The 25,281-nt window shown below is 32.8% G+C and overlaps 1 protein-coding gene and 1 long non-coding RNA gene across 4 annotated transcripts in view; one reads left to right on the plus strand and one right to left on the minus strand.

The window, feature by feature from the left end:
* Positions 1-24,409, minus strand: part of LOC141452202 (uncharacterized) — a 34,123-nt gene extending 9,714 nt beyond the window's left edge. For 2 of the 3 annotated variants that reach the window (XR_012457273.1, XR_012457272.1), the window contains exons 1-3: positions 23,738-24,409; positions 23,489-23,667; positions 12,103-12,240 (exon numbers count right to left, since the gene is read on the minus strand). This is a non-coding gene — a long non-coding RNA (uncharacterized lncRNA). The remainder of the gene's footprint in view (positions 1-12,102; positions 12,241-23,488; positions 23,668-23,737) is intronic. The other variant, XR_012457274.1, reaches the window with a different exon arrangement.
* LOC141452201 (endocuticle structural glycoprotein SgAbd-9-like) lies at positions 125-11,529 on the plus strand. Its single transcript, XM_074124121.1, has 4 exons — positions 125-280; positions 7,187-7,311; positions 8,531-8,738; positions 11,217-11,529. Exons 1-4 carry the CDS (start codon positions 266-268, stop codon positions 11,262-11,264), a joined length of 396 nt encoding a protein of 131 aa, XP_073980222.1. The 5' UTR covers positions 125-265; the 3' UTR covers positions 11,265-11,529.
* Positions 24,410-25,281: the final 872 nt, after the last annotated feature.

Raw genomic sequence — 25,281 nt, forward strand, 5'->3', positions numbered from 1 at the left:
AAATTATTGGTATTGTTCTTATTATGTATATTTTTATATTAATATTTATTCGAAGAGGGAGGTTTAAGGAAAAAATACAAAATAAAAAAATCACATTTGGGGCAAGTGTTGGGCAAAACTTCTACGGGGAGGGACGTCCTTGGAGCCCCTACCAAACATCTGCAACTTCTGAACTATATATATACGATATGGAGTACCATCTGACCTGTACACTTCCAACTAATCGCTAACAACTTAGATACACACAACCATAACACGGATAATCATGATTTCTTCTGTGGTAAGTTTGAAAAAAGTCAATTTAATTTGTATCCAAAACATTCATGAATACTTCAAAGAGTTTTCGAGACACTCGACTATCTTTCTAGAGTTGGGGGGGGGGGGGAGTCACGACAGTTGGGTGAATAATTTCTTGCAGCGCACTCTTCAACCCTTTTCTCATTTTTTTTTCGAGAATTTTAAATTCCTTGTTCTCGTTCTTTTAGAATGTCCGATTAAAAAACAAAATGAAAATGCTCTTTCAAAACTCGAACTAAAACTAGAACTACAGGCAACTTCCGTAAATTATTCAGTTCAGAATAAAGAATGTTATAATAATGTCCTAAAAATTATCCAAAAATTTTCTGCATTTTAAAGTTGGGTATAATTTTCCGAGCTGTTTTGGACTTTATTTAATGCTTAATTTACTTCGTCAACTCTCTTTTACCTACTAAATTTTTCATCCACATTAAGAACTCTCCCTTAACACAGTGAAATGTAAGGGCGCTAGAATTGTACCTCCATTCTTCGTCACTGAAGGGCTAACTTGTTAGTGAGTGAACCTTCGTTTAAAATTCTCAAGATGTTGTGTTGGGGATCGGTTATTATGATTTCCCGTAACATTGTTAATAATCAAATGATTTTCCCAAAGCGATCATGGTAACTGTTAATTTAATTTATATCTTTATAACCATTTTATTTATATATTTACAATAGTGGTATAATTTTTTTTTTTTTTGCCTTCTGGGCGTGCAATTTAGCCATTAATACAGTGTGAGGGTATATTTAATACTTTAATAAACTATATTATTTAATTATATTATATTAAAATAAATATTGGTATACATTTTAGTAATTACGTACTTCGGTTGGTTGTATTATCGAAACGAACAGTAAACTCTCTCTGGTATACATTTAAATCAATTGTTTGTTAAATAAATTAAGGTAAACTGAATAAGGGCCATTGTTCAGTCTAGCTGCTGGCTCTTCGATTTTTTGCCTTCCCAAGAGCTTCTTACATTATTGGTGCATTCAAATTTGTTTTTCAGATTAAAGTGGACATTTTACAACTTTTAGAGTAAATTGATGGTGTACCCAATTATTCAACAATTGATAGTTCATTTTGAATATTGATTTTTTTTAAATTTCTCAAAATAAGTCTTGATTGCAATCATGTCAAATTTCCTATATAAATTTTAATCAGAAATCCGGTTTTAAGACACCGAAATCTAAAAATTAAAAAAATATTTTTACAAAAATTTTCCTTGTGTCTGATAGTGAACACCCCAGCTTATAAAGGCAAACTAGTTGTAAAATCAGTCTAAATATTTAGTTTGGTTACGCACATTGAACTAAGCGAATATAAACCCTTGAAGGAAAGCATCTATGCGTAGAATATTTACATATTTATTTGTATATTTATTATTACTATTATTTGCGATTTCAAATCTCGAAAACTGCTGCAGATAATAAATTTCTTTGCACTTAGCACACTCACTGTATGCAAATAAATCTACAGCTTATATTTTAAATATTTTTTTCAGGAAATTTTGATAAAAAACACTTCTGGTGTCACTTACCTCTAAAACGCTCATTCAGTCTGTTATTTATTTTTTGTTGTAACAGTGCGTCCATTTACTTGAAACAAACCGATTATATAAGTCACGCTAATATAATTTTACTCCCAATTTTAGGATTAATAACCCCAGGACTGTGGAGTTTCCACGCAGAGATGCCGGGTTCAAAATCTAGCTGCTGGCTCTTCGATTTTGCCTTCCCAAGAGCTTCTTACAGCTCAATGTCCGGTGATGTTGACAGTGTTGTTTGTAACTACAGAACACTGTCCGGAGTACGGAAGTGCTCCGAAAAAAATCTCCGAGCGGCAATGTCCTCAGATGTTGACGCAACCAAAAACAAAGTAATAAATACTATAAACAAAATTGCCCAGCAAGAATTAGCATCATCATGAATAAAACAGGATAACAATAACGTTCTGTAAGGAAACCTAATTCCTGAATGTAGGGAGGAAGCTTAAAATATTCCTAAGCAGTTCTACGTGTGTTACTTAGTTTCAAAGTAACCAATGGAACCAAATCAACAGGGATAAGATATCTTTGCGGGCCACCTAACCTAACAAAATGCACTAGATTTAACGCTGAAAACTTCTTTATTCTCCGACAGTATACAAGCAGTACACAAATAGTATATTGGTATGTGGAGTAGTTAACGCGCACTTGGGTTTGGCGCACTTTGGCAAATTCTAGCTCACCACATACCCACGAAATTGAAAGACAGACAAATCGAGACTAAGCAGATACAAGATAATTATTTTCAAAAATTTTAAGAAAAAAGAAAGAAATAATCATGATTACAAAAATCAAGTGATATTAGTAGTTAAGGTAATTTTTTAAAACAAAAACTACAAATAGTGAATAACATATATAGGTTTCGTGACCGTAAATTGTTAAACTTAGGATTCAAGATTGGCGAGGAATCGGTCGAATAAAAACAAACTCGTCTTTATGCTAACGTTTCGAGAAATATGTTGTCCTCTTCAGGGCGTGGCTATGCGGGTTAGTTAAATTACAGAAACTTAGTTACTTAATATAAGTAGAAACTTAATATATTTGTTGAAACGTTGGCAAAAAGACGAGTTGTTTTATTTGACCAATTCCTCGCCAATCTTGAATCCTAAGTTTAAACTACAAACGAGTAAAGCGCTCTCTCAAGTTTAGAGGGGGGTCCTTGATCACTCAGGATTAAAAAATCACCTCTGTTAAAAGAAATATAAATTACTTATTTCCCCCACTCACAAATTAGAAAATCACAACGGACTACCCCAATATCATTGGCTGGGAGCTTTAATCTTCTTATAACACTCGTAAAGATTTGCAATTTCCTTCAAAATAAATAGATGTCTCTCAATAATCTTCATTCAAACTAAACCATCTCAATGCAAAGAACAATTTAAAGCGGCAGTTGTAATTTGATGAATTTTGATTGATTAGAAATTGATGCAAATTGAAAAATTAGTTTTCGGTCATCATTAAAACTGATTTATTAAAAAAATAATTTTATAAAAAAATAGTTTTAATGAGAGATTTGTTTTTAATTTTCTCTTGCTCCACGTAAATGGAAACATTGCAATAGCACCCTTTTATATTTTATTTTTTTTAATTGTGCAATCATTAAAATCGTGCCTTCATATTTAAATAACTAAAATGATGAAAATAGAAACCATTTTTGTCAGTTTTGACATTTTCTTTTTATAATATTTAAGTTATTTAATCGTAAAAAAAATGCACATTAAAATAAAATTTAATGTGATAATAAAATATATATTTGGTGGGCCGAGAGTTCTACAAATACAGCCATAACCTTTGACTGTTCTCCACTGAGGTGATATCCAATTATGACACACTCTGCTTATAAACTTATGACCTTTTTATCTTCTAAATGTGATATTAAATTATAATTTTTTTTTTTTTTTTTGAACATCAATAATCCCTTCTTCATTATTTATCTTTTAGATACATTGTACCCCATCTAGAAATATAATATATAACTAGATTTATTTAGAACTTACTGTTTTATTCATGGAAATTACTTTCAAATCAGATTCATTTTTTTTAAAAGGGTACATTTTGAAAGGAATTTAAAAAAAGTATGACTAGATTTATTGCGCACAAGAGCTCATTGCATGTGTCTACTGCTATACAAGTATATCTCTGTGTTAAAATGCTAAAACCTTTAACTAGTTTCTATTTTTATTTATTTCTTATTTATTTAAACAAACTTAAAACGGATCTTACTGTCACGCTTTGCTTTTAAAAAAAATAATAATTTTTTTTTCAATTCTAATTAAAATATATTATTTTTAATCTGTTTACTTCTGCATTCTCAAATTAATGAGAATGTAGAGAATTTCGATAGTTTGTCAATTATATGGGGAAGTGCAATCGAACTTTTAAGCTCGCAGTCTTCACAGAAAGGATCTGTCTACTAGAATAATAATCTTTTTTTCTTTTTTTTTTTTTTTTTTTTATATCTTTTATTTGAAATTTACACCTGCACTCGTGCAGTACAATAAGTAAATATGCTGTGCGTACAATAAAAATGGCGTGGCAATCATGAATGATGATCATCCAGTGATGACCATCATTAGTCTACCAGTTGGTCACGGGGCCAACGGCGCCTCAGCCGTCTTCGGGGGTTGGAGGGAAGTGTGGTTGAGAATAGGTTTGCAGCTAAAGGATTAGGGTGAAATGATAGTTTTTGGTGGAATGTGTTGTAGCGGGTTTTGGCAAGTTCTGGTATAAATGGAATGTTGAGGTCTGTGTGTATGGAGTGGTTACTGACATAAAAGGGAGCGTTTACAATGCGGCGGAGTATTTTAGATTGGAGTGTTTGTAATCTGTTGATGTTAGATCGTTTAGCTGTCCCGTAAAGTTCAAGTCCGTAAGTCCATATTGGAGCAAGAAGGAAAGTGTACAGTCGACGCTTGTTCTGTAATGTTAGTTTTGAGCGTTTGTCCAGTAGTCTAGCAAGGAGTTTGTATCGTTTGTGTAATTCAGCCCGTTTAAGTCTCGTATGAGGGTTCCAAGTTAGTCTTTTGTCTGGGTACAGTCCAAGGTACCGCACATGGTCGGCTGGTGGGATAGGAGTGTTATATAAGAAGACAGGTCCAAGAGTTGTTCGTTTGAGTGTGAAGACTATGTGTTTGGATTTGTTTGGGTTGATTTTTATTCGCCATTTTTGTAGCCAGGGTTCTAGTGAGTGAAGGTGAGATTGTAGAGAGCGGATAGCGAAGACAGGATCAGTATGTGTGGAGAGAATGGCAGTGTCGTCAGCGAAGGTGTATATGGAGGTGTTGGGATTTGAAGGTAAGTCGGCTGTAAAGATTGTGTAGAGAAGAGGAGCTAAGACGCTACCTTGTGGTACACCAGCAAGGACAGGAAAAATAGATGATCGAGAAGAGCCTTGAGTTACTAGGAAGAATCGGTCGGAGAGATAGGATTTGAGTATAAGATAGTATGTGCTTGGTAGAATACCCTTAAGCTTCCATAGTAAACCCTTGTGCCATACTCGGTCGAAGGCCTGTGAGACATCCAAGAATACTCCAGCGCAGAAATGTTTAAGCTCCAGTGATGTAGCGATGGTGTCCACAACGCTGAACTGGTTGATCAAGCTGTTAGGTATGCATAGAGATAGGCTACGAAACACTGTTATAATAAATTATTACAATTGGACAGTTCAAATGCTAATATTGTGAAATATAACTGGGTATCCTAGATCAAGAGTTATTTTTTTAACCTCGGTTATGAATGGTTGTGGTAGGAACAAGATAATAATCTTGAAGCAAAATATTTAGTTCTATTACATCGTTTAGTCCAAAAGAAAATCTTACTGTAAGCATAAACACAGTGTACTCAATCATGGTTGAATTGACTTCATATTTAAAAGGATGAAAAATTAATGCCAGTTTCAGTCATGATAAACTTTATTATGCCGAGCTTTCGAACTAGGGGACTAGATCATATTCAGGGCTAATTTACAATATAATGTTTTACATCAATAGAGGGGTTGGTTTGTCTTCAGTCTTGTCTGTTCATGGACTAAATGTTGTAAAACAGTATATTGTACTCGTAAATTAGCCCTGAAGATGACTTAGTCCCTAGGTTGAAAGCTCGGCAGAATAAAGTTTATCCTGACTGAAACTGGCATTAATTTTTCATCCTATTGAAACTATGATTCAGTCACCAAAAATAATGAACAGTAATTCATATTTAATGATATATTAGATGGCACTTTTGTCAGTTTTCCCAAAACTACAGTCAAAATTATTCTTCCTAAAACAAAAACAAAATTTATTCTGTAACAAGATCAAGGAAGCTAAAGAGTATTTAAGATGGCACTAATAAATAAGTAGCAGATTAACCAAGAAATTAAATCGGTGAAAATAAGACTGTTTTTATAAGTTACCTTGATTAACATAATTCAAAGGCTTCGAGAAAATTACTATTAAGATCTTTAGCTGCAATGAAGTAAAATTAAACTATGACTCATTTTACAAGTAGAGTTAAGCTTCGTACTTTGGTCAAAGCGAGCTCTTGAATTCGTTGAAAAAAATTAACTGTTTCCTTCTGCATTATTTCTGTTAATAATTATTAGTTTTTATATAATTAAACATTGTATTAAAATTTTATAATATTAAATCACTCTCCAGTCTTCCATAATCTGATTCTCATTTAGTTGGTCACGTAAACCTCACATGAGCAAATATTATTCGAGATAAATACGTCCTAAATGGATAGAATTTCTAATTTGACTTAATTTTTTACTTCTGTTGACATAAAAAAAACTTCATAATTAGTGAACCTAATTCTTACTCAGTAGTCAACAGTTCGCTATCTCTGACTTTACACGACAAAATACTCGTAAAACAGTGTTGGTTCTTGAAAGAACAGTAACAAACAGATGACGTAATTCTGCTAACAAAAATGTAATCTTTTCAAATAAATGAAAATATTGATTCATATAAGTATTTTATAATCAGTATTAAAAAAACAAACTAGATCTATAGGGTTCAGCCAAACTAACTTACAGAGGATCAAATCCTTGCAATTTAAAATAGAACTTAAAAATTGCTCTCGTTAAAATAAGTCAAATCGAATTCAGAGAGAATTACGCTTAACAGTCGCGTCTTATTCCAGTACGACACCTGTTCCAGTGTGTTTTCAGATCATTTTCCTGGACGATTTTAAAAGACATGGACTTCATAATCTCCTATTTCTTATTTCTTCGTGATTCAAGTAAATAGTGCATTGCTAAGAGTATTGCAATGGATAATTTCTGTAATCTGTGCGCTTTACAGCGATGACTCTTAAACAAAAAAAAAAACTATAAACTGTGTTCAACATTGTTTCAGGTTTTCTTATTGCTGGTAGCCGGTGCTTTGTCAGCGCCGCAATTCAACCCATATTATACTGGAGCGTTTGTACCAATTGTCTCACAACATTACGATCTCAATCCAGACCAGTCCTATTCTTTCGCGTAAGTATACCATTAATATTAAGATAATATTAATTGCATTCTCATAACAGATAATAAATACAATCGGCAATATAAATCATACTCCATTCACTTCGCAGTTCTTATTGGTATGAAACTGGTATTAAGTGGGGGAGAACTTTTCAGTATAATGAATCAACATATACGAATTCTTTCGCAACATTTTGTACATGTACAAACATAATCAGTAACATTCTATTCATGAGAAACTTACGACAAAACACAGACAAAAGTAAAATACAAAACAGAGACAAAAACAAATTTATTTGTTTTTCCCTATTTGACAGCCCTACTATTGTTCTGCGAGTACAATCACTTTACAAAGGCGGGCTAAATGTTTATTTACAAATAATGCAAAATTTCATAATAAAGAAGTAATTGTTTTGAATCTTATTATCTATTATTTATTACCGTACAAACAAAAAGGTATAAAAAAAATGATATGAATATGAAAAATCGCTATTACTTCTAAATATATAAGTATATATTTCAAAGAGATAATTTATATTCGAACCAAATAATGGATTCCATATGTATTTTTTATATGTAGTGCGTTTCAATAATACACGGTAATTTCATATGTATTCCTTGACAGATGTTACGCGTTAAACACAATAATGTACTATGTTGGGTGCATAAGTCATATGCCAAGGCCAATCACCAACACGGATATCTCATCTTCTAATTTATTATTTATTTTGTTTATTCTATTTTGGGCCATATTTGGTGTTATCATTTTTTTATAATGCGCTTTAATTAAGTCAAATGACGCGTTATTTTAAATTTTGTCCTTTGAATTAAAAATGATTGCTTAAACAATTTCTTTTTTTGGAACAGAAATGATTGCAATTTCATTTTATTAGTGCAAATATTAGGATAGAATATAAAATTATTCTCCAACACTCGTTATAGAAGATATTTTACCATTACATTATCTTGTAGAAGATTTAGAGTGTAATATTTTTAATTTTGTAGATTTTGGAAAAGAAAACGTTTCTAGTGTCTCCTTTTAGGTAACACAGCCATCTTTATAGTCAATTAAAAACCGAACGAATAAATTATCTGAAGGCTAATGGGGCTTTTGCACTCCATTGATATTTGAGCATCGACTTTGATTCTAAGAACCTGATTTCCTTCTCTATAAAATGAAAACTACAGAAAATAATTCATTAATTCACCATGTTTCTTTTGTGGGTAACAGTTACAGATCAGGTGATGGCTCTGCTCGCGATGAAGTGGGTACACCTCGAGCTCCTGGCCCAGAAGGACCCGCTGTCACCGTACAAGGTAGTTACGCCTACAATTCCCCAGCTGGACCTGTCCAAGTTCAGTATGTGGCCGATGAGAATGGTTATCAACCAGCTGGCCCTAATGTACATCCGGCTATCATAAAGGCAGTGGCGCAACAGGTAATTCAACTATTATTCTATTTTATGTATTATTAATTGCAGTTAATTGATAAAAATACCTTTTTCCTGATTCAAGTGTTTTTAAAGATATTTAAATCTGTATCAAATTAAAGGAAACCATTGGTTAACCTGTTCCTTTAATAATAAGACCTGATCTATTTAACTGTGATGAAATGTTAAATTACTGTATATATATTACGTCCTTTGACACACTTATCCTGCTGTTTAGTTTATTGTTACAATGTTCTCTGTTTAATGTCTTGCTATAACAATAACAGGAAATGTTTCCTTCAATTTAAAGATACAGATTTATGTATATTATTCGCAATTCAAACGATCGTAATTCAAGCTCTCGGTGATCTTTAAGCATAAAAATAAAACCACTTATTGCACAGACTTCCTTATCAGTGATTAAAGAAAAAATGTGTAAAACTTCAGGCTTTATTTTTCTAAAACTAAATGAAATCCTTTTACTAATGAAGTTTTGTAATAAATTGGAGGTAACAGCTCCAAAAATTAAAAAAACCCGTACAATTAAAAAATGAAAAATAACTTTGGTTTTCTTGTCAAGTTAGTTTAACCTCAAATACAGTCTTTGGTCACAATTAATGCATTAATTTCAGAAACTTCATTATTTTTATTAAAAATATTGCATTCGCTAGTTTAGGTTGTCTACCTACAACTACTCTTACTTAGCCAATGGAATATTTTGAAACATTAACCAAATAGCCTAATTTGCCTAATCCATTCTCCAATTAATTGCTTATCTTTCATTTTTCTAAAGTTTAATCCAAAATAACTCCTTAATTAGTCAAGGGGCAGGTTCAGTTTGGTGGTTATAAGTTCAGGAAGTCAAAAATTAATCATAAAAAATTATAAGTGAACTACCGTGCTCCATCCAAGACACTAACATTAGTAACCTAAAAAAAATTAAATGACTAGACCATCACTAGAGAAGAAAAGTAACATAATAATAAAGTAATATTATTACTGCAATTAAAATTAGTTAAAGCGTTTCGCTAGGATATATTGCAGTATCAGAAGATTATTCCTTTTTTAGATTTCTAAGAAAGTCCTACCATCTAGTCCTAGATTTCATTTAATTGCAAACAGTTCGTCAAATAAAAATATAAATAATCGATGATCTAGACCAGTGATGGGCAAAGTACGGCCCGCGTGCCAACTCCGGCCCGCGAAAGTATTTAATCCGGCCCGCCGAGGGTCCATCGACATGGATAGTATATGGCCCGCTATAATTACGTTTTGACGGTCGAGAAGTATAAAGTAGATTCTACTTAGTAGAATAATAGATGCATAACCTATAGGTGAAGCTAAACTAGCCACGTAGTTACACAAGTGTGTAATGCTGTAATGTTTTTATAATATTATGATTAAAAGCTTTAACATAAAATGCATTTTTTCTATAATTCTGACCCTCCTCTAGAATTTCTTAAACTTTGTGGCCCCCCAATAAAAAAGTTTGCCCACCACTGATCTAGACAATTTGTCTCTCGATTTACAATAAGTAAAATAACTAGAAACTTGAGATATGAGTACCGTTAGCTCAAATCCACAAATTTTGATATCAAAATTGAATTTGAGTTAATTTCCAAGTCAGTATCGTCAGCTTAAATCCACAACTTTAGATAACAGTAACATTAGCTTAAATCCAAAAATTAAGATATCAAAACCACAAACTATAACCTAGTTACTTTAAGATGTAATTTAAAATAAATGAAAGTCTAAATAAAATCAGTTTAGTTTCACTTTTTAAATTTTATTTTTAGCCCTAGAGACGATGTAAGTGAGAATATTACCCATATTACTCGTATATACCACAGATCTTCCAATAATACAATAGTTTCTGTCCAATTTGTTTGATAAATTCATAACAACTTATTTTTGTGGAACGGTAAAATCAATGAGATATATGTAGGCAAATTTTTTAGAGTGAAATTTTTGATTTTTCCATTATTTAACAATAATATCTCCCCTTTTTAAAGTGAATTACAACAGAATTTCATTTAGTAAAAAAATATATTGTATATAGAACAAATTCATTCATTTGCCCAAGTTTATATAATTGACTCTAAAAGTAAAATTGAATTTGAGTTAATTTCCAAGTAAAATTTTTTGGCCGCAGCAATATACTATTAAAAAGAATTGGCTGAACTTACTATTACTATGAAAGATTGTTAACAGTGATGGCAAATCGTAAGAGCAAAGTACCTTCCAATCTGATATCACGACAATCTCTTCATCTGTAATAGTAGCCTTAACTACAATCTGAAAGTTGTTCAACTTTAAAATATCAAAAATAATAAAAGAATACACAACCAAATTATTCATATTCAAAACAACCCACAAAACATTCATAACTACTCTCTTTTACTCAACCAGTGAAAGTTAAAATAAGCAAATATATATTAAAATTATAATAAAAAAAATAGTTTAATAATTTATTTTTTCTTTAAACAGGTCGCTCAGGCCAGAACCGTCCCATTTGGAGCTTACAGACAGTTTTAAGGTAATCGGTCATTGATGACAACTACCCACCGCCATCTATAAATTATCTACCATCTTATGAATTAAGTAAATTCATTACCAACAACAAATTCAGCCTCATTTAATGTATTCAATCAAGAACGCTTGAAGGACATGACGCTTTACATTTTCGTTTAAATGAAAACGGAAATGAGTTTTTTTATATATTATTATTTTTGTATTTTATATACTTTTTTAATGAATAATATCGAGCAAAACTCGAAATAAATATTTAAAATAATTACAATTTATATTCTATTACTTTCCCTAAAGACCTACAGTACTTATGTCGTAATAAGCCTTAATCAAGAGTGTCTAAAATAAAATCAAAGCTCTCTAAGATTAAAGATTAAACTCAAAAGATTTATAAAACTCAAACATTTCAATGTTATTAGTTATCCAAAAGATGATAAATATGAAGGAACTGTAATACAATTTAAAGTGCTTAATTGCAGATTTCCAAATGAATAATCAAAATGTTAAAAACAAATTATCAAAATCTTTTTGTTGGAGATTGAGAGAATCATATTGCTTTACGATGTCACCTGAGTTCAACTCTTTTCAAACGCAAAAATCGCTGAGAAACATTTTATTGATCGGCATTCCTGCTGGTACGAACGCCCTTATAACTATGACTATAATGTGACAAGTTTGTAAATATTTATTCAGGATTAATAATAATTTTAGTAATTCAAAGCTACTAGTCTAATAAAGAAATTAGTAAAAATAGTAACTAATAGAATCTGGATATAAGAACCATTAAGGATTTAGATGTTACTCTAGTTTTTGTTAATTCTGAAAATCATCACAGAAAATTTACCTTTTCAAAGATCGATTAACGCTTTATCGTAGGAAGAAGACTGCCTTGAATATTCCGTAATTCTGGTCTCTAGATACATTTTTCTTCTCTAATAGATCGAACAGTTTAAGGACAGCTAAACTGAAGCTATGAATGCACCTAAAACAAAGGTAATTAAAAATGTTTTCTTATCAAGGGTATATCAACACTAATTAGCAATTATGGCTTTACAAGTTGAAAGTTAAGATCATAATTCTGAAGTTACTGTTGGAAAAGTGGAAATAGCAAATATATTATTGCTGGCTTTTCACTGAAATTCTAAGGGTTTCCAATCTATTACAGTAGTAAGTAATGATAGTGCTTGAAATATATAGATTAGATTCTAAGAGGCTTGCCCAGAAAGCCTATGTCACCGCCATCTTAGGACTATAGTGGCACTGGATAGAGTACATCTCCCAGTCATGTAATTTGACTTGGAGTCTGGTGAGGGGCTAACTGAGCTAACTATGAAGGCGAGTATTTTGCTCTTCTGAAAAGCGGTACCCTTCGACATTATCGAATTTCTGCATGAATTGTTTACCGAAATCTTACACTGTGCGTATTTATAGTTAAATGTTTGAAGAAACTAGCCACGATATCCAATCGGTTAGAGGCGAAGTCCATTAAGTTAAAATCTATTGTGGTACTGGGTTCGATTTCCGGTCTAATCCTTGGATTTTATTTAATGGTTAAAGTGAGAAATAACATAAACATACATTTGATAGTCGTCTCCGACCATGACACCTAATTTGGTAGTTGGAAGTAATTATAATATTTGTAACATAATACTTGTAAACCGTTTCCTGACAGAAACTGCAAAGAATATGCTCTTCTAATAAAGAGACAAATGAAGATCATCCTAATGACTGCCATGCTGAAGAAATGTCCCTGTAAGTTGGAACGAGTATCTACTCATTAGCTAATATCTGCTAATAAACTTATGGGACTGCCTCTGTCCTGGGATTCTCCTCTAACACGTTAATTGCGATCTGATATGGATACTCTCCGTTTCATGATATTTAGATTATAAGTATTAGGGGGACCGAAAAGTAATCAAAATGGCGAAAAACATTTATTTATTAAAGAAATCTAGAGTGCTAATCGACAAAATAATTTCTATCATTTTCTGACACTTTTTGCCAGCGAAAAGGCAATTGTTCGATTCCCTTTTTAAAAAAGTTCTTCGATTTTTCATTGAAGAACTTTTCCAAGTGCGTTTTCACTTTTCCAACATTGGTAAATTTTTAACGGCGCTCGATCAACGGCGTACCATCAGCGCGTCTCTTTTGTCTCGGTATGAAGCTGATCCATTTTTGCGACGAATTGTAACTGGAGATGAGAAGTGGGTGCTACACAACAACCCTGCACGAAAAAGACAATGGCTTTCTCCCGGAAAAACACCTGTTCCGACACCTCGACCGTCACTAACGATAAAGAAGGTCCTTGTGTGTGTGTGTGTGTGGTGGGATTTTTCTGGAATCATACGCTATGAATTGCTTGAACCTGGCCAGATCGTTACAGCGACAGTGTATTGTGAACAACTCGAGCGAATGAAACAAGAGCACATAAGAAAACGATCTGTCTTGGTCAATAACAAAAAAAAGGATCCTTCAACACGATATTGCGAAGCCTCACGCAGCAAAAAGAACACAGGAAAAAAGAAGGGAGCTTGGGTTAGAACTTTTACCCCATCCACCCTATTCACCAGATCTCGCGCCGTCGGATTATCACCTTTTCAGATCGTTAGAGCATACATTAAGAGGTAAAAAATTTACCAATGTTGGATAAGTGAAAACGCACTTGGAAAAGTTCTTCAATGAAAAATCGAAGGACTTTTTTAAAAAGGGAATCGAACGATTGCCTTTTCGCTGGCAAAAAGTGTTAGAAAATGAAGGAAATTATTTTGTTGATTAGCACTTAAGATTTCTTTAATAAATAAATGTTTTTCGCCTATTATTTAGCAAGCCTAGGATTAGCGAGCTGTAAAACCTTGCATTAGCCCCCATACACTTCGACTCGTACACTACTTCCGCCTTCTTGGAATAGTCAGTGTTATGAACAGAATTGCCTTTCGCTGGCGGTCCCCTCAGTAAAGTGATTAGAAAAAACTAACTGCGGTAAGCCGATTTTATTTAAATTTGGAATTTTGGATTACATATTTAATTCTCATTAATTTAAAGCAGAAGCAAAGCTATTTAAACCTTGAAGCAGAGCTCAGAAAGCAGATTCGCATTGGGTTTATGAATGGCCCAATTGATCCCCTTAGCAACAACAACCATCAATTCTGCCTGTATCATGCAAGAACATCTCGATTATCGAACGAAACTGTCGAAACAACTAAGCAAGAATCTTGACCCCCAGTTTGGCCACAGAATAAAGGCACCAATCATTTGTGAGATGGAAAGAAGTTTCGTTCTTCTGAAAGGTTTTAAAACTAGCCTCATCCTGTGCAGATGTTTCCTCAAAAGCGCTGTAACCAGAACACTGTTCATCCCTTAACTTGATACTAAATTTTCTCAAGAAGATAGGTGAACCGCTTTTTTTATCAGGCCCATCCAGAAATATCTTGCAGTGCCGTCACTGTACTTCTCCAACAAAGAGTTCTTCAACTAATTATGATTATATCTGTCTTGGTACGCACGTATCAGGGATCCAACAATCATGCGGCTAAGACAGATAAAAATCAAAGACGTTAGGTATCACTTACCCAAGAAACTAAGTATGTTGAATTTAATGCACATACTTAAACCACATTCATGCAAATTGTCTATAAAATAAACAAATGTACTCATGTAAAAAAAAAGAGTAAAGAAATCTGACAATTGAATAGAAAAGTACAATGGAAATCGGTCACAGAGTGTGAACTCCTCGACCAGTACAAGTTGGCCTCTTATCATAGGTAAATCTTCCAGTAGCCATATATACAACCTTGGTCTGCAGTTGAGCTGCGCCAAGGTTATTGTTTCTTTTATAGTTTTCGGTCAGTGCATGAACTTCTGGCCTTCACTAACTGCTCATTTTACTACATGCTTTCTGTTGGTTATAAGAAAAGAATTACTTTGTGGAAATGATTGGTCCAAGGTATAAGCAGAGTAGGATCAGCTAATAAATGATTGGAATTGGAAATAATAAGCAAAGATTCTTAATGCTACAACAATCATCCGTCAACCACAGCCTTTATGAGTTAACCAAACAGTACAGAATGCCTAGATTATTTTATAAATCCATTGGTATAAAATAACATTGAGATACAAATGAATGCTTATATATGTAATTGATTTTATAGTTAAAATCAAGTTGGTCAGTAATTGCCATAATTTAATTTCTTTTACGGTATAAAAAAAAAAAAAAAAAAAACTAGCACGATATTTTGGAATTTACACTTTTTGTTAGAACACATTGTTTAAGTTCTCTGAACAAACTATTAGTTTGATAATAGTGAGTCACTCCTAGACCCTCTCCTGACTTAGGTCATTCCAATTTTAATAATAGCTAGAAATACACTGACGTAGCATAAGATATTTCAATTCAAATTGAATCCAATTCAATTCAAAAATTCAATCAAAATTACTGGGACATATCACTGACATTCTATACAGTCGAACCTCTCAATAACGGACACTGGCGGGGGAAAGCAAAGTGGCCGCTGTTTGGAGGTGGTCGTTAGAAGGAGGTAGGCTGGTTTCATAATGAAAAAATATGGGTTTTTCTATTTAAAAATTGTTTATTATTAATAGATTTAAAAACGTGCATAATTGCATTATTATTTAGCTGTAAGATATGCATCAAATTTTTCTTAATTACCCAAAAAATTTATCAAACATCTACATATTATAGACTTAATCAATAATTTTTATAACCATTTTTATAATAATCATCACATTTATTCATAACAATAATAATTTATGGTAAAATTATCACCATACTATCATCTATTATTAGAAAAATAGAACAAACATTTCGGCAAGTTGACGATGGCTCGATTTGGTTTTTGCAAAATCTTCCAACATATTTATTTTCTCTTCTAGAGTTAACCATTTTTGTTTGGGAGACATATCGGAAAAAAATAATATTGTTCGTCCAAAGTAATATTGAAAAATGATTAAAATGGTACCAGATGTATGAAAATGGGCTTATGTAGGAAACTTTAGGAAAAACAAGAAAAAAAAAACTTGAGAGGGGATAATTCTTTCTATCACTGCGTCAAACGAACTTTTAATAATAAGGTGGTCGTTGGTGGGAGGTGAAACATTTAATCCGTTCTCCCAAATCAATGTCCGCGGTCGCCATGTAGAGTGTGCGTTAGACGGAGGTTCTTTTATATTAGAAAGTGCATAGGGGTAAAACGGGGAAATCCAAAAACTGTCCGTAAATGGAGGTGGTCGCTAGTGAGAGTGTCCTTTATGGGAAGTTCGACTGTACAACAATATGTCTTAAACTTAACGTACAAAAGGTTCCTAGAAACAGCACAACACCACAATCCTCTCATCTCAAACTTAAGCAGACCTTACTTCCATATAACACCTCAGAGAGAGTGAAGAGGAAGTTGTCTAGGGATTACCTTAGAGTCTGAATTACGATACCGGACCAGAAATGGGTTACCTGTTCCATAAACGCCGAATATGTCGTCATAATTTACTAGGGCTGACAAATATTTAACTATATGTGCAGTTGTTGCTTATAAAATAAATAAATCAATTATTTACTTAATTAATAAACTCATTAATCTATCTCTGTTGATGGACCATAGTCCGAAACCGGACAGGGATGCGATCATCATTGCGTGCTGCGACAGATAACATAAAAAGTAAAGAAATTAATTGGAAAAATACCATTTGTTAAGTAAATCAAGTTATATGTTGAAGAATTAATGTTTAATGGTTGAGGTAATGAAAATGCACACTCAAATGGGAAGTCACGAGGTCACTGCAAATGACTGATCTCAGTCTAAAAAGAGCATAGTTGAGATACGTGCTTAAATAATATTAAAACTAATATTAGGAGGTTAAAACATTTATTTATTTTGCAAAAGTTCTTTCATTAAATGTTATTGCCGCTTAATGTGGTAGCCGCTTAATGAATAATTGTTTAAAAAAACGTGTTTCTTTAGAAGCACCAATTGGATAACTAGATACTAGTGAAATCGCCATAATCGATTCATTTTAACTAAATGATGTGCTGTAATTTTAACTGGTCATTAACATTAAAGATGTGTTCTCTTGCATATCAAATTACTAGCAAAAAGATGTTACGGGTCAAAAATTAAGTGCATAAGCAGATAGAACAGAAGATGTACTAACTCCGTAAAAACATTACAGGTCAATAAGCCCTGAAGATGACCCAGTTTTCTAAGTCGTAAGCTCGGCTTAATGCAAAAATATAATGACTGAAATTCGCATTATTCTTTCTTCCTTCTATATATTTTTATTAAAACGCTATTAAAAATTACGAGTACTTTGTAATTGCAATTCTAATTTGAATGGCGGGAGATAAGAATATAACCAATTCGATCAATAAGGTCTTAGGCACAGAGAAAGCGGTCAGTCGCGGCGGCCAGCGATCCAGCGGTCGTCGCGGCGGTCTGTGATATGGGGCGTCACACAGGAAGCGATTCATTAGTTAGAGCGGTCCAGTTTGGTCGCTTTCTTCTTGAGAAGTAGTGGTGCGATTTTTAATTTTAAAGATATTACAGAATTACAGCTATTTGTTAATAGCTCTATCCTGTATTCATCTCTTCAGCATCAGTTTTTCTCCATCTCCATCTGCAGGGGGTTATCTCGGTGTCTTTTGTTTGCCCTCTTTATTTCCCTGTCCCTTCCGGCCTTGACCCTCGCCTTCGCGCGCTCATAATAAGTGTAATAATTATAATGAAACAATCAGTGCCTAGTGGGTGGTACGCACTATGAAGATGACTATGAAGATTTGATTTTGCATTACATTAGAAGTATGAAACTAGAAATATAATGTTAAAAAAATGTTTATTTTGGACATTTTCACGATATCAATTTTTATTGCATTATTAGATAATTTATCAAATACCTATGGGGGAAAAATTAGTAAAACAAATTTAAATGGTATTTTTCTTAGAAATAATTACCAAAAACGATTGGCTAATCTCATTGGTGAACGGGATGTGTGATGTAGGCGGTCTATAGCTAATGACGTATAACACCGTAAGCCACTCCCTCACCAATAAAAGCCCAGTTATCCAGTACATAAACTGGTGCTCTTTCACTTTCATGCAATGATCAAGATTTTACTTTCTTTTACTTCAGGAAAATATTTCGTTAACTTTTTTGATTTTGCATTACATTAGAAGTATGAAACTGGAAATATATTGTTCAAAACATGTTTATTTGGGACATTTTTACGATATCAATTTTTATTCCATTATTAGATAATTTATCAAATACCTTTGGGGGAAAAATTAGTAAAACAAATTTAAATAGTAATTTTCCTAGAAATAATTACCAAAAACGATTGGCTAATCTCATTGGCGAACGGGATGTGTGAAGTAGGCGGTCTATAGCTGATGACGTAGGACGCTGTAAGCCACTCCCTCACCAATAAAAGCCCAGTTGTACAGTACATAAACTGGTGCTCTTTCACTTTCATGCAATGATCAAGATTTTACTTTCTTTTACTTCAGGAAAATATTTCGTTAACTTTTTTGATTTTGCATTACATTAGAAGTATGAAACTGGAAATATATTGTTCAAAACATGTTTATTTGGGACATTTTTACGATATCAATTTTTATTCCATTATTAGATAATTTATCAAATACCTTTGGGGGAAAAATTAGTAAAACAAATTTAAATAGTAATTTTCCTAGAAATAATTACCAAAAACGATTGGCTAATCTCATTGGCGAACGGGATGTGTGAAGTAGGCGGTCTATAGCTGATGACGTAGGACGCTGTAAGCCACTCCCTCACCAATAAAAGCACAGTTATCCATTACATAAAATGGTGTTCTTTCACTTTCATGCAACGATCTAGATTTTACTTTCTTTTACTTCAGGAAAATATTTCGTTAACATTTTTGATTCTGCATTACATTAGAAGTATGAAACCGGAAATATAACGTTCAAACAGGACATTTTTACGATATCACATTTTATTGCATTATTTGATAATTTATCAAATACCTATGGGGGAAAAATTAGTAAATTAGAATGAAATTTTCAGTTTCCTGCGATAAATACGCACTATGAAGAAAACTGTAGGCAGGTATAAGATTTTTTTTGAGATTTACTGTTATTTGTTAGTTATCTTTAAAACATTGTATTCCTTGTTCCTTGTAGCATTTTTGTGGCGAATATTTGTTCAATTATAATTATAATTATTAGTGATATAAATATAATTGTAATGATTAATATGCAATTATCAGTGTCTAGTGTTAGGTACGCACTATGAAGAAAACTGTTCTGTTTTGCGTTCTGTATGACAAAGGTGATGCAACATTGTGTACAATACAATTAGACCGCCTGACCGCCTCGGTCGGAGATCGTTGCCCGCCGCGATAGACCGCTTTCTGTGTGCCCAAGGCCTAAGAGTACAAACATGTTGAGCGGTAGGTGTAAAACTTTTTAGAGTTGACTGCTAATGTTTTAGTAGGAATGAAATTGTATAAACAATATCTACTAAACCCGCAATATTTCGCGGTGTTGCTTGCTAACCATCTAATACTGATATCCCTCATAACTAGCACAAACTGACTGCGTTGTGCTTCCATTTGTGAGTGTAATTGTAATTCCAAAGCAAGTTGACTGTTAATACAAATTAACTGCATGATTTCTGCTTTTGGTTTCGCTACTTCTATAGCTCCTCACCATACCATTCTATTATTAATACTTGATTTGTCATTGAATTCTAAAAATAGGGAGTGCACTAATTTTCTCACTTTAGATGTTCAAAAGTAGTAGATAGCCTGCAAGGTATTTGTAGCAATCTATTCAGTGAGCATTCATTATAGTAATGCAATCTAGTAAGTTTACTACACTGCAGTGGAATACTAAGCTCCGGAAAAAACTACAGAAGGAGTTAGTCTAACAGGGAAATATATTGAAATGAACTTGTCTCGCTTGGAATTTCATTGAAATGAACAACATTGTTTAACAGCTGTTTCTTGTCTTCTATCCCCACAGGCACTTACAGGACAACTTAAATAGAAAGTTGACAATAAATTAAATCCTGAGTCACGTCTTCAATATCATATTATTTCAGAAATCATAACTACAAAGGAGTATAATTCCAAATACATCTGCGTAATAATATTAAGGATTGAAATAGCGAAGAATTGGTCCAGAACAAAAAAAAAACAGACTCCGTTTTCTTGTCAACGTTTCGACAAATTTATTGTCTTCTTCAGGGCGTGGCTATGCGATGCAGAGAGAAAAAAAAAATTGAGTTTTTTTTTGTTCTGGACCGATTCCTCGCCATTTGAATCCTCAATATAAATATTTTATGGTCACTAAATTCGAATGCAATTTCACCTCTGCTTATAATTTCATTTATAATAAGTATTGCACAAAATTTAGCCATTTCAAAAGTAGATTTTCAATAAACTCACAACGTTTAAAGAGAAAAATAATGGAATCTGCCAATGGATTAAGAAAATAAAATTATCCTAAATAAATTAATGGATATTACTGAATAATGTTCATCGTTTTTTTGTGACTGATTCATTAGCCCAAAAGTAAAAAAGATTGTTGCTAATTTCAGTCGTTATTTTTGACCAAGCTTTCGACTTAGGTTTTTTAACCTTCAGGGCTTGTAGATAATTTTAGATATTTTTTTTTTGTTATATTTTTAACATCAAAGGTTGTTATGTCTTCAGTTTTGTCTGTTTAGTTTGCATTCAACTAACGCGATTCATATACAAGAGATAATAAGACAGTTACCAATAAATGTCATTTACGCATACTTTAAGATCAATCGCGTACATTATACAGAACACATTAGCTATATGTGTTACAGTTTCCAATTTAAAGAAAATAGGTTAATCAAAATCAGGAATTTATGGACACTTTCTTAGTAAAAAGTAGTAGAGTAATCGCCTATTTTTTCAGGCGGGCTTAACGTCCAACTACCAATTAGTTGTCGTGGACGGAGGCGACTAGCAAGCATACTTTAGTGTATGCTGTAAATTTCTTTTATTAAACATTAAATAAAATACAAGGCCTAAGACCGGGAATCGAACCCAGTACCACAATACATATTAGCTTTACTGGTCTCGCCTCTTAACCCGCTCGGCTACCGTGGCACCCTAACACTCCGCTTTACTTGTACTTGAAATAATTTTTGAGTTCATTGTACAGTTCATACACCCGTAAAGCGAGGGTCTTAAATGTTTTACCGTTCTAATTCTTGTTGGTAAGAAACGTATTAATTTATCTGAGGCACCAAACCAAGTCACCGAGCGGTTAGGAAGCAAAGCCCTAAAAGCTAATATTATTGTGGTACTGGGTTCGATTACCACTCAAAGCCATGAACTAATTTTAAAGGTAAATACAATAAATTTAAAGTAAAGTATGTTTGCTATCCGCCTCCGTCCGCGACACCTGATTGGCAATTGGACTTAAAGCCAGCCTGAAAAATTAGTCATTACTACTACTTTTATTTTTACTTTATTAATTTATCTGCAAGAATAACTCCTAATAAATAGAAATAAAAAAAGAAGAAGAAATGAAACTAAAAGATTCCGTTGAACAAGGAATACACGATCGTGAAAGCGAGTTCAGTTTTACAGCCCTTTCATAGATGGCACTATTTACTATTGTTGCGCAGGAAGATGAGTCGGTCTTGCGGTTTAGTAGATGTTCAAATCTCAAGGCGTTTTCCAGTTGTTAGTCATTCCTTAAAATGCTAACACATTTTTAGTGAATGTTGACTTTTTAATATACTGCTACCTTATTTTACTTAAATATTTTAACAAAAGATTAATCAAATTTGTTAATAAAACTAAATAAATTAATTTACAAACTTTCATTTTTAAAATTTAACTAAAATATTTTCAGGTAACTGGTCTGTTATTTGTAAATCCATTTTATTTCTAAAGTGTAGTATTTAATTACATGCTCCAATTATTTCTTAAAATGACCAAAGTGCTTTTTTATTACCAGTTTTTTAAATAATTTATTTCAGAATTATATTTATGATTTACTGCTGAAATATTTATAGAAAATTTTAAACATAAATATTATTCCTACATTTTTTATAAGAATCATAAAATGTGGGTCCTTTTCTTTAAAATTATTTTTGTATAATTTTCTATGAAACAAATAATATCGAAGTAAATAAATGCACAAATAAAATGGCTTACCATTTCAACAAATATCAATAAAAAATAAAAATATTTTTGTTTTAAATAAAGGGTTGACATTTAATATAAATTTATTTATCTCTTAATATAAAGTTATAACATTATTAATAAAGGTAGAAGGACGTTGTGTACACTCAATTACTATTCGAACTATTTGATTAAATTGTCTGTTTTAGGCCTCAACGCAAGTTGTTTTCTTCCAATAGTTTTGGTTATTTAAATACTGGATAAAACTAGCATTAACGAATGGTACTGTTGATAACGACTGGTGTTGAAATTATATACATGTAGTGTCCTTGTGGCTGTTAACAAGTCGGTTTGTAGTTTTAGATGGATTTTAGTCTGGCTAACCCCGACGATCGATTGATCAGGATAAACACTTTATTATTAAATTGTAAAATGCATATTTATTTTTATTGTTGTAATGTATTTTTAAAATAAAGTCTACTACTACTACTAGTCTGGCTAACCATTCCGCCTTCTGTGGCTGTCAGGTTACAGTCTTGTAACCTGGAAATTTAGTACTACCACGAACTGCACCAGCGGCGACTTCAAGCCGGTCTTGCCCACATCCTTTTTCGCTCAACACTGCAGTTCTCATTATTCATCAAGATATAATATAAACAAAATTTCTTTCTTCTCCAAACAGTCCTATTAAAAAGCAGCTTGCAGGTAACAAGCGAATAAGTATGGTAACCTTAAATGGGACTTAGTTTTCGTACAAGTAAAAGTAAAGTAAAGTAATTGGCTATTTTTTCAGGCGAGCTTTACGTCCAACTACCAATTAGGTGTCGTGGACGGAGGCGACTAGCAAGCGTACTTTAACACGGTAAATTTCTTTTATTAACCATTAAATAAAATTCAAGGCCTAAGACTGGGAATCGAATCTAAGTGCATATTAGCTTTACAGGTCTCGCCTCTAACCTCTCAGCTACCGTGGCGCCTAGTTTTCGTTCAAGGTAACTATATTATTTCCACACAATTTAGATAATTAATGTTATATATACTAATAACAAAGAAGAAATCCAATTAAACTAATTACCACCATGCATTCTGATGGAAGTGAATTGTCTAGTCCGAGGATCAATGGTATTTCTTGAAGACTGAATGCCAAGTTCAATGCTTCTCTCAAAAAAACATCCATGTCGGCAGCATTATCAGCCAAAGATTCTTTTTGAAATGCTCCCATCGCTTAAATAGTACCTCCGAGCTCAGCCCCTCCTAAAGACATAGATATGAATATATTTATTACAATATAAAATTGCAATATTTGTATATAAGAGAAACTTACCTTATACAATCCATGGGCGGGTCATAAGATGACAATATTGCATCATGTAATCCATAACCTCTAGTGATACCGCAAGGTGTTTCATCGCTAGGTATAGGATTGGCACAGTTTCTTCTCATTTCAGTCAAACATCCACGTCTTTAACACAGGACTCATCCAATCGTATACATCGTTTGTCCATAATTCCTTCTAATCAATAGAAAACGTTAGCTCTTTCAGGTTAACCATCAAAAAGCCATTTTGACACATCAGCAATGCTGGCCGTAAGCTTGCCTCATATCACTACACAATATTTTATTACCTTGTAATCTAATTTAAAAAGTTTCTGCACGGTTTGAGACTTGTTTTGGTGAATGCAAGTTAAAGCTCTAAATCTCTAAGATACCTTTCGAGGAATATCATAGGGGACTTTACTTTCAAATTGTATCTCAAGTGCTGAAAGATTAATTAAATGCAATCAATTTTACTGAAGATCAAGCCAGCAGATAGCTGGGAAGACAGCTACCCAAAAATCACTAGATGGAAAATCGAGTACCACAGCTTTATACAATGTTACAATCTTTTTTTGGCGTTACCCCAGTGCGCCGAAATTCAAAATAATACATCTGGACACCTTTAATCGAAATTAAAAATGTAAATTTAAATGGCCCTGATCATATTAAACATCTGTCAATGAGTGAAGTGTGAAAAGGTTTCAAAATTGTAACCATAAATAGTTTACAGCACTAAATGAAAAGGCTAACCAAATAACTACTTAATATAATAACTTTAGAGATGACGCATTATGGTAAATGTAAACACGTTGCACACAGAAGTTTCTAGTTAAGTGAAAAGCTTTACAAGAATTCATTGGTAAATATGTATTTAGTTATTGTTAACAAACTTATTACACTTCACGGTTATCTTTCATACATGCATTTTTATCATGTGTGAGTAATTACCGAGTAAATTTCAAATTTCAAATTGTCAATTTTGTAGTATTTAACACATAGTTTATTTTAGCGTAATTCACTGAGTTAATAAAAAAGTAAACGTTTTCTGTTAGACTGGCTTTGTAACCTCAGGTTTTTAGTTCTTTTGTATTTACTATTCTTTTGCGATTATATGAATTTTTGAAACTGAGTTCTAATTCAAAGTTACTATTTTCATATAGATTGCAGTAAGAATTCAAATATTTCAAGAAATATCTTGTTTTTTTTTCAGCCTTCATCAAGGTAATGGATTCTCGCAAAGGCGAAAGATCGCAATAGTAAAGGTGATATTTTGTAATCTTCACCGAAACCGTCTAAATGTACTCAGAAAGACCATCAATTACAATGACTTTGCTGCATAATTCTCATCATTCCACAGTTATTCTCCAAACGTAAGTGAATATAAAAAATACAGATCCCAACTTCTGAATCCTGCTAACTCTTAGATTTTAGCATCCTAGAAGTTTCTTTAAAGCTCACTGACTAGTGCTGGACAGCGAACAGTGTCCGGGGTTGCAGAGTACTGTAAACTTGCTCCGGCCAGCAATGAACTCAGCTGTAGATGCGCTTTAC

The sequence above is a fragment of the Rhodnius prolixus genome, unplaced genomic scaffold (genome assembly GCF_049639745.1).
Source record: "Rhodnius prolixus isolate KJV_2025 unplaced genomic scaffold, Rpr scaffold_3, whole genome shotgun sequence".
NCBI classification, from domain to species: Eukaryota; Metazoa; Arthropoda; class Insecta; order Hemiptera; family Reduviidae; genus Rhodnius; species Rhodnius prolixus.